The sequence below is a fragment of the Nicotiana sylvestris genome, chromosome 9 (assembly GCF_000393655.2).
Source record: "Nicotiana sylvestris chromosome 9, ASM39365v2, whole genome shotgun sequence".
Classification (NCBI taxonomy): domain Eukaryota; kingdom Viridiplantae; phylum Streptophyta; class Magnoliopsida; order Solanales; family Solanaceae; genus Nicotiana; species Nicotiana sylvestris.
The window spans coordinates 25,456,731-25,467,300 of NC_091065.1; the positions used below are offsets into that span (position 1 = coordinate 25,456,731).

Here is a 10,570-nt window from a genome sequence, read left to right on the forward strand (position 1 = left end):
TCTTTTAATTCCTTCAACTCCGCTGGTGCCATACGATATGGCGGAATAGAAATGGGCTGAGTGTCGGGCACAAGGTCAATACCAAAATCAATATCCCTGTCCGGTGGCATGCCCGACAAGTCTACGGGAAACACATAGGGAAAATCCCTCACAATTGGAACAAAATCAATACTGGGAGTCTCAACTCCGACATCCCTTACAAAGGCTAGATACGAAAAACATCTCTTCCCAACCATACGCTAGGCTTTTAAGAATGAGATCACTCTACTAGGAACATAATCAATCACACCTCGCCACTCAATCCGTGGCACACCCGGTATAGCCAATGTGACTATCTTGGTATGACAATCCAGAATAGCACGACACAGAGATAGCCAATCTATGCCCAAAATGACATCGAAATCCACCATACACAATAATAAAAGATCCACACAGGTCTCTAGACCCCCAATAATCACCACACATGACCGGTACACATGGTCTACAACAACAGTATCGCCCACTGGGGTACACACATAGATATTTCATACAAAGCAAGGAAATGGAAATGAGCATAAAAGGGTAAGAAATTCTCAACCAAAAGCTTCAAATATTCAAAACCAAAGTGTGTGTGCAAGAACCCTAGCTCCGAAACTTGTTCTTTCTAGTGCTAAGCACTGAAAATAAGCCAAACGATATGCCAAAGATGAGCTAGGTCATGTATTAAATGGTTTGGGGTTCAAAACGTAAAATTCCATTTCTGCCAAATTTTGCCTAGAAAGCATGCTATGTGTTCGCGTACAAACACCCGAGTTCACGGTGAGTAACTTCTCCAAAGGTACGCAATCACGTACATTGTCCCACATTCGCATAGTTTAGTTAACCAGCCACTGACCAGGCTTTCTTCTTCACGTTCACACCGCGTTTGAATCTCTTTGCCATCCTAGACTTCTGTGATCACATAGGATAATTGTGATGACCCGGCTGGTCGTATTAAGAATTAACACCCCGATCCCCTATTAACTGCTTCCCCCGAGTTTAAATCTGCTATTTTTATTTTCCTGGATGTTCGGTTTTAAGTTTCGGAGAGTTTTGGGACACTTAGACCCTAAATGAGAGCTTAAGTGTTGGAAAGTTGACCGTAGTCGGAACAGTATGAAGACAGCCTCAAAATAGAAATCCGATAGTTTTGTTAGCTCCGTTTTGTGATTTTGGGCTTAGGGGCATGTTTGGATTGTGTTTTGGAGGTCCGTAGCTAATTTAGGCTTGAAATGCCGAAAGTTGAATTTTTGAAGTTTCCGGTTCGATAGTGAGATTTTGATCCGAGGGTCGGAATGGAATTCCGAGAGTTGTAGTAGTTCCATTATGTCATTTGGGATGTGTGTACAAAATTTAGGTCATTAGGAGGTGTTTTGGTTGGGTTTTTGATCAAAAGCGTGATTCGGAAGATTTTGGAAGACTTAGGCTTGAATCCGATGTGTTTTGGTTGAATTGATGTTGTTTGAGGTGTTTTGAAGATTTGTACAAGTTTGAATAAGGTTTTAGGATATGTTGGTGTCTTTGGTTGAGGTTCCGAGGGGCCTCGGGTGCATTTCGGATGCTCAACGGATCATTTTAAGTTGTTAAAAAGTTGCAGATTTTGTTCAGCAGTTGTAGAGGAATTTTACCCTTCGCGTTCGCGAGTGGAACCTCGCGTTCACGAAGAGTCATTTGAGAAAGGCAAATATTAAGCCTTTGTGTTCGCAATGGGATATCCGCCTTCGCGAAGGTCTGGATACTTGGGAACCGCGTTCGCGACTGGGCTTCGCACTCACAAAGGAGGAAATTTGGCCCAGTAGAATTTACTTATCGCGTTCGCGATGAGAGGAATGCGTTCGCGAAGGTTAGACGGGTAAAGGATTGCGTTCGGGAGGGCCTTGTCGCGTTCGCGTAAGAGAACTTTTAGTCAACATCATTTTTTTGCTTCGCGAATGCGAGGCTTTCACCGCGTTCGCGAAGAAGGAATTAAATGCTTGGGCAGAATGTTTTAAAAGGTTTATTTCGCGAATTTTAGCCTAGGTTCCTCCATTGTTAGGAGATTTTGAAGCATTTTCAAGAGGGTTGAAGAGGGATTCAAGGGGAATCACTTGGAGGTAACATTTTTGACTTCATAACACGTTTTTATGTGATTAAAGACCTAATTAGTGGTGTGAAATTTGGGAAAAATGGGTAATTAGGGCTTGAGTTTAAGAGGCCTTTAATGAGGATTTGAGGGGTCATTGACACTCCGATTTTAGTGTTCTTGTTATGTATAGACTTGTGAGAGTACGAGGTTTCTGAAAATGTAAATTTCACTCGATTCCGAGACGTGGGCCCAAGGGGCATTTTGGTCATTTTACACAATTTTGTGTATTAGCTTAGAATTTAATTGTAGAATCAATTACTTGAAGAGTTATTTATATTATGCAAATGAATTCAATAGATTTGGGCCATTTGGAGTCGAGTACTCGTGGCAAAGACGTGGTGTTGGGTTGATTTTGAGCCGGCTCGAGGTAAGTGGCTTGTCTAATCTTGTGTGAGGGACCTTCCCCTTAGGATTGGTATATTTGGTAACTGAATTGCCTTGTGCGTGAGGTGACAAGCGCGTACTTGTGCAAATTGTTGGAAACCCGATTTTCTTAAAGTATTCATTAGCATGTTTCTTTTCCTGCTTTTATTACTTGCACTGTTAAGCCTGTTGTTAGCTTCGAAAAGCATGTCTAAGTGATTTAATTGCTTTAATTGTTCAATTTGTTTACCTGAACTCTATGCAGCATGCTAGGCTAGAATTATTTGTTGCCTTAATATAAAATTCCCTTCACTGAATATTTTCTTGTTGCCGCTGTGTATTTATATTGGGACTACGGATGTGGGATTCCGGTAACTCCCCCTTGTTTGTTTACTTTGGGACTGTGGGTTAGATTCCTGATAGATCCCCCTGCACATATACTTTGGGACTGTGGGTTAGATTCCCAATAGACCCTCTGCACAGTTATATGGAACTACGGGAATGCACCCGGTAGATTCCCCCAGTACTGGGTATTTATATTTGGGGACTATAGATCGAGATTTCCGGTAGATCCCCCGCGCATTGATAGTTGGACTACGGGACGGGATCCCGAGAGATCCTTCGGACATATATATGATGGACTACGGGACGGGATCCCGGGAGATCCTTCGGACATATATATGATGGACTACGGGACGGTATCCCGGGAGATCCACTGGATAGTTGTAATTAGGACCACAGGATGGTATCTTGGAAGGTGCCCCGGTTGTTATCTCTGTGTTGAGCTGTATTTATTTTCGTGGTTTGTTTATCTCTATTCTAGTTGTTGTGGGTTCTTTCGATTTTATGTGATTTCTTACTGTTGCACTTATTTATACTGTTTTATTCCACACTGTTAACCCTTATATTGTATTTAACCTCAGTAAGGCCCTGACCTTCCTTGTTACTACCCGACCGAGGTTAGGCTTGGCATACTGAGTACCGCTATGGTGTACTCATACCCCTTCTGCACATGTTTTTCATGTGCAGATCCAGGTACTTCTACTCAGGCCAACCATCCTTGAGGGAGGCGACTACTTAGAGACTTCGAGGTACATCTTCCGCGTCCGCAGACCGAGGAATCCCTTTCTATTCTTACTTTCCCGTATTTAGCCCTTCTGTACTTTCTATTCTTATTAGACAAATTCCGGAGTTAGAGCTATGTAGTATTTCTTTTTCTTAGCTTGTGATTCGTGGGTTTCTGGGTCTTAGATTTGGATACTGGTTTTGAGATTTATATATATGGTGTATGCCGAGCGGCACATTTAAACACTGTTATTACCTTATTTCTGCTTTTAAATTGTTTACTTCCATAAATTTTGATTTTCTTCCGTAATTTAGGCTTACCTAGTCATAGAGACTAGGTGCCATCACGATGGTTCACGGAGGGCGAACCGAGGTCGTAACAAGTTGGTATCAGAGCTCTAGGTTCATAGGAGTCACTGATCACATGCCGGTTTATTAGAATCTTGTTGATCGGTACGGAGACGTCTATACTTATCTACGAGAGGGTATGTAACTGTTAGGAAAATTTTCACTTCATTTGATTTCCTTGTCGTGCGATATTTTGACATCACAATTCTAAACTTCTGTCTTCTATTCTCTCACAGATGGTGAGGACACGTGCTACTCGAGATGATCAGGCACCCGTACCCCCTACTGCGGCCGTTAGAGGCTGGGGTCGGGGTAGAGGCCGAGGACGCGCACGTAGTGCAGCCAGAGTACCTGCGCGAGCTGCCGCCGAGGTACAACCAGCAGATCCAACTGGAGTCCAGGCACCTGACACACCTACTGCTACTACCAATCAGCTCTTCAAGAGACTTTGGCACAGTTCATAAGCATGTACAACACCTTGGCTCAGGCAGGGTTATTTCCCCTTGCTGCAGCTATGCCTCAGGCCGGGGGAGGAGCACAAACTCCCGCTGCCCACACTCATGAGCAGCGAGTGCATGTTGAGCAGGTCCCTGAGATTATTCCTGTGCCGCCTGTAGTGCCAGTTCAGCCCGAGGACAGGGCAGCATTCTGAGGATGAGCAGTTGAGGCTTAAGAGGTTCAAGAAGTACAAGCCCCCTATATTTAATGGTCTAGCATCAGAGGATGCTCTGGGATTTCTTGATGAGTGTTACCGCATTCTCCGTATCATGGGTATCTCAGGATCGAGCGGGGTTTCTTTCACTACCTTCCAGCTTCGAGGAGCCGCTTAAGAGTGGTGGCGCACCTATGAGTTAGACAGTCCAGATGAGGCTGTTTCACTGACTTGGAGTCAGTTTTCAGATCTGTTCCTGAGAGAGTATGTTCCTCAGAGCCTCAGGGACGCATGGCATGCAGAGTTTAAGCATTTGTGCCAGAGAGTTATGACTGTCTCAGAGTATACTATCTGTTACACCAGTTTGACTAGGCATGTGCCAGCCTTAGTTTCTACTGTCCGCGAGAGGGTTCACTGGTTTATTGAGGGCCTTATTCCCAGTATCAGATCTAGCATGGCTCGTGAGTTGGAGATAGATATTTCTTATCAGCAGGTGGTGAGCATTGCTAGGCAGATCGAGGGTATGCATGATAGGGAGAGAGAGGAGAGGGAGGCCAAGAGGTCTCCAGGGTTCCCGTGCCCCAGCTGTAGGTCGTCATGGTAGGGGTTATATGAGTTGCCCTGTTCATTCAACTTTTCCAGTAGCCAGTAGTGCTCTAGCTCCTCCTAGACCTCAGGAGCCTTATTATGCACCACCGGTATCTAGCGCGCCTCCTGCGCGGGGTGCTTTTAGATCTAAATCTATGTAAGATTATGTATTACATGGGAATTTTTCTGGGGATTATGTAAGAAAATTCGCAGGAAACTAAGTTTCCTGCGGATTTTCCTTCTGAAAAAAATTTGATGGAAAAACCTTCGTCGCTAATTATTACCTGTGGAATTCACAAATCCCCAGGTACGTTACCTGGGAATTTTTGAATTCGTATGTAAATAACCTGGGGTTTTACATTCGCATGTAAATTACTTGCGGATTGTTTCGTAAGAAATGCTAAAAATTCCATTAAATTTTATGTAAAGAGTTTATGAAAGTTAGGAGTTTTCTTGCGGATTTTCATAGGGAAATATATGCAAGTAAATCCCCATCAAAATTCCCAAGTAAATCTATATAAACTTTTAGACAAAGAAAAAAATTAAAATTACTGTATGCCCCCACACATATTGAGATATTATGGCACCACCACATTATTTTAGTTTTTAGTATTCACTACTCACTAATCATCTATCAATGACCAATCCACCCCCTGCATTTTGTAACTTACTTAACACAAACATACAAATTTATTGATTACATTTTATATTGATGCCCAAGAAGGCTTCTACAACAGAAGCCATTTCACGGGGGCGTTTTCTGTCAGTCCGAAAATCCACCCGCGCGGCAGTCAAGTCGTACACTTGACTCAGCCTTTCCTAAACACTTAGCCAATTTTCAGCAAGTTTGGCTTAAAGGAAATTTTGACAGCAACTCAATAAGAACACAAGAATATACGGGAAAATCCCAACCTTTGCATTAATATTGAAAATATACAAAGGATCCTCACTTTGCTATGAATACAGTCCGCTCACAGCCCACTTTTGATGAAGAACACAAGTCATTCTTGGCCAACACTAAGATCTGCCCAAGCCAAACCTTAGCCCCTTTTTGAAACAACTGAAACCACACGTTTCACTCTTGTTTCCCACTTAGAATTTCACATGAAATTCACCACTTTTCTTCTGCCTAAGTCACAAAGGTCCTATTTATAACATATAGGCAGCCTTTAGACTTGATATCACATGACACTTGTCATCTACAGCTTTTTCCACTTGTCGGGCTAAGACAAAATCTATTCCTAATATGTAGTTGACATCCCCAACTACTTAGGACACAATACACACGAAATGGATAATGGATACAAGCATTATCAGATCATGGGACAAAGGAAGTTAAGACAAGGTAACCGCCAACTACTTTTCATGTGCATTGCATGTGCCATCTTCACTTGGCCAGCTGATTCATGCGCAAGGCTGGTATTGCGCCCAGCCTTTGTCCATCTTGACATTACTTTCGTGCCAATGCCTTGCCCGCAATCCGCTGTCATGACTTTGCCGCACACGCCCGACGTCGCTGCAGCCCGCACACTATCTTGGCCCAATTTCTGCCTTGCCCATGTCAACCTTCATTTCCCTCGTGCCATTGCTTGTATTTTCCTTCACATAGCCTTGCCTTCGCTATTGAAAGCCTTTTCCATCATCCCGCATTTCCGTCTTGCCTTAGCTTAGCCCGCACCTAGCTGCCACAACCCAAAAGTGTCGTGCCACTGACTTTGGCGCGCATGCCGTGGCATGCCGCCCTAACATTGCCCACGCAGCTTTGTCAAGCCTTTGCCAAGCATGTCTTGCCTGTCCCAAGGCCTTGGCCAATACGTGCCCACAACAGCCCTCAATGACAATGTCTTGTCCATCGCCCGCATGATCGTTTTGCCCGCACATAGGCCAATGACAAGGCCATCATGCCCAAATCCTTTCCACAGCCGTGCCATGCCCGATGACAAAGAATCAGGTCCTAACAAACCACCCGCACCCTTTGAAATCGACGTCCTCGTCGAGCCAACTCAATGAAGCAACCCCAAGGGGTTGTTGACATACACCGCCCCTGGTTCTCCATTCCCATCTGCCACAATGGCATTTGCCTCCGCCACTTGTTCCTGTTTCTCTGCAGCCAACATAGCGTTCACCCTAGCCTGCACCGGACAGTCCTTCTTCAAGTGTGGTCCACCACAAGTAAAGCAGCCTTTGAACTTGCCGCTCCTTTCTTTGCCGTTGTGATTCTCTTGTATCACATTCTTGGCAAAGCCCTCATCTTCGGCAGCTTGGCCCTTCCCTCTTTTCTTCCATTCCCTAGCTTTCCCGTCAGCCTTTGAATGCGAAGTTCCAGTAGGGTCATCACCTATGTTTAGGTCAGCCAACGCATCTGCCGCAACAATGGCAGTAGAGAGGCATTCAACATTCTGCCTTCTCAACTCCAATTGCGCCCAGCCCTTTAATCCACTCATGAAGTAATGCAGCTTATCTTCCTCTGCCATATTACTTACATTCAGCATCAAGGACAAAAATTCCTTGACATACTCCCTCACCGTGCCACTTTGTTTCAAGCGACGCAGTCCATCTTGTGCCAACCACGACGAATTAGTTGGAAGGAATTGGGATTTTAATTCCTTGTTCAGCAACTCCCAAGTTCCAATCTTGGGCAGTCCAGCACTTTCTGTTTCTGCCATTCGTGTACGCCACCACACCTTTGCATCACCAGTCAAATACACTGGTGTGATCGTCACCTTTTCGTCATCCGTCACACGTGCAGCCTGGAAATACTGCTCCATATCCCACAAGAAATTTTCCAATTATTTGGCACTTCTTGCACCCTCATATGCCTTTGGCTCCGGAATTCTCAATTTAGTGTGTTCATCACTTCTGGGGACAACAGTTTGCAATTCCCTTCGAAGTTGAACCACTTCCTCGCGCAGTTCTTCTTTCTCTTGGTGTACAAAGGCCATTTCTGCCAGCGTTGTCTCGTGTGTCGCCGCATAATCTGCCTCCAAACGTGCCATTCTACCAAGAACAGAATAATCGCCATCTACTTCAAGAGCCTGCCCAACGAGTGTTTCCAACTGCTCAACTCTTTGACGCAGTTCCACATTTGTGCCACCAACCATGTTCCCAAATAGCCCAACGAATTCTTCCACCGATCATCGCCACTACCACGAACTTGCAAGCCTGGCTCTGATACCAGTTGTCACGGGGGCGTTTTCTGTCAGTCCGAAATCCCACCCGCGCGGCAGTCAAGTCGTACACTTGACTTAGCCTTTTCTAAACACTTAGCCAATTTTCAGCAAGTTTGGCTTAAATGAAATTTTGACAGCAACTCAATAAGAACACAAGAATATATGGGAAAATCCCAACCTTTGCATTAATATTGAAAATATACAAAGGACCCTCACTTTTCTATGAACACAGTCCGCTCACATCCCACTTTTGACGAAGAACACAAGTCGTTCTTGGCCAACACTAAGATCTGCCCAAGCCAAACCTTATCCCCTTTTTGAAACAACTGAAACCCTCAAGTTTCACTCTTATTTCCCACTTATAATTTCACACGAAATTCACCACTTTTTTTCTGCCTAAGTCACAAAGGTCCTATTTATAACATATAGGCAGCCTTTAGACTTGACAACACATGACACTTGTCGTCTACAGCTTTTGCCACTTGTCGGGCTAAGAAAAAATCTGTTCCTAACATGTAGTTGACATCCCCAACTACTTAGGACACAATATACACGAAATGGATAATGGATACAAGCATAATCAAATCATGGGATAAAGGAAGTTAAGACAAGGTAACCGCCAACTACTTTTCATGTGCATTGCATGTGCCATCTTCACTTGGCCAGCTGATTCACACACAAGGTTGGCATTGCGCCTAGCCTTGGCCCATCTTGACATTCCTTCCATGCCAATGCCTTGCCCGCAATCCACTGCAATGACTTTGTCGCACACGCCCGACGCCGCTGCCGCCCGCACACTGTCTTGGCTCAATTTCTGCCTTGCCCATATCAACCTTCATTTCCCTCGTGCCATTGCTTGTATTTTCCTTCACATAGTCTTGCCTTCGCTATTGAAAGCCTTTGACATCATCCCGCATTTCCGTCTTGCCTTAGCTTAGCCCGCACTTAGTTGCCACAACCCAAAAGTGTCGTGCCACTGACTTTGGCGCGCATGCCGTGTCATGCCGCCCTAACATTGCCCATGCAGCTTTGTCAAGCCTTTGCCAAGCATGCCTTGCTTGTCCCAAGGCCTTGGCCAATACTTGCCCACAACAGCCCTCAATGACAATGTCTTGTCCGTCGCCCGCATGATCGTTTTACCCGCACATAGGCCAATGATAAGGCCATTACGCCCAAATCCTTGCCACAGTCGTGCCACGCCCGATGACAAAGAATCAGGTCCTAACAGTGAGCTTATAAAGCGGAGAAGTTTGACATCTCTTGGCCGATATGGGACAAGATGTCCCCACTGTAATTTCTCTTTCAACGTAGTACTATTTTAATGTTTCCCTATTATTATTATTATTATTATTATTATTATTATTATGAAAAAGGATATATTAATTAAGGATTTCATAAATCAAACAAAAATTATTTTTAGAAGTAAAAGCAAGTGAATTAAATTACAATTATATTACTTTTAGTTTAATGATATTCTTAGTTTTTTTTAAGTTTCATTTGTATTACTGGAATACCACATTAATTTCTTTTTATATAAATAATATATTGACTAACAAGAATTATTGTGCATCACAATTGGAAAGACTTATTTCGTTAATCCTAACAACATATATACAAGATTAAGTTATTTTAATATGTTAGAAGTTAATCAAGAGATGATTTAAAAAGTAAAATCATATGATCACTTGAAATTAAGTTCCAATACTAAAATTTACAAACTAATATCATTTTATACATACTACAATTAAATTTCATCATTTTAAATACATGTAAAAATAATAACATACATACGATAAAAAAGTTAGTTATATTTTTATAAATGTAACATATTTTTCTTTGCTTAAAAATTAAACTTAAATTGTACACTTATGCATAATTTAATATATTTTCTGATGATATTAACTGAAATATGCTAGATATAGTTGTATCTTAGTTTTGTTATATCCTTTTTTATTGACCATATTAAAATTTTAGTTATTAAAATAAAAAAATTTATACTAATACTTATTTTTTTATTAAATTTATTTTAAAATTTAGTGACGGACTATGTTATGCTTAATGGCTTGCAATGTTCAATCCAAATATATACATCATTAAGTCTTATATAGAGTCAACGTTTTAATAATATTTACCTTAATAATCGACAAAAATATATAACAGATAAAATTAATACGGAAGGATGTGTTTTGAGTTATAAAATAAAATTTAAAAATATAAGCTCTTCAAAATATTAAATAGTGA

General features: G+C 42.5%; 1 protein-coding gene across 1 annotated transcript; it reads right to left on the bottom strand.

Moving 5' to 3' along the window:
* Positions 1-7,162: 7,162 nt before the first annotated feature.
* LOC138877354 (uncharacterized) lies at positions 7,163-7,927 on the bottom strand. Its single transcript, XM_070156958.1, has one exon. The coding sequence runs from the start codon at positions 7,925-7,927 to the stop codon at positions 7,163-7,165; it is 765 nt and encodes a 254-aa protein (XP_070013059.1).
* Positions 7,928-10,570: the final 2,643 nt, after the last annotated feature.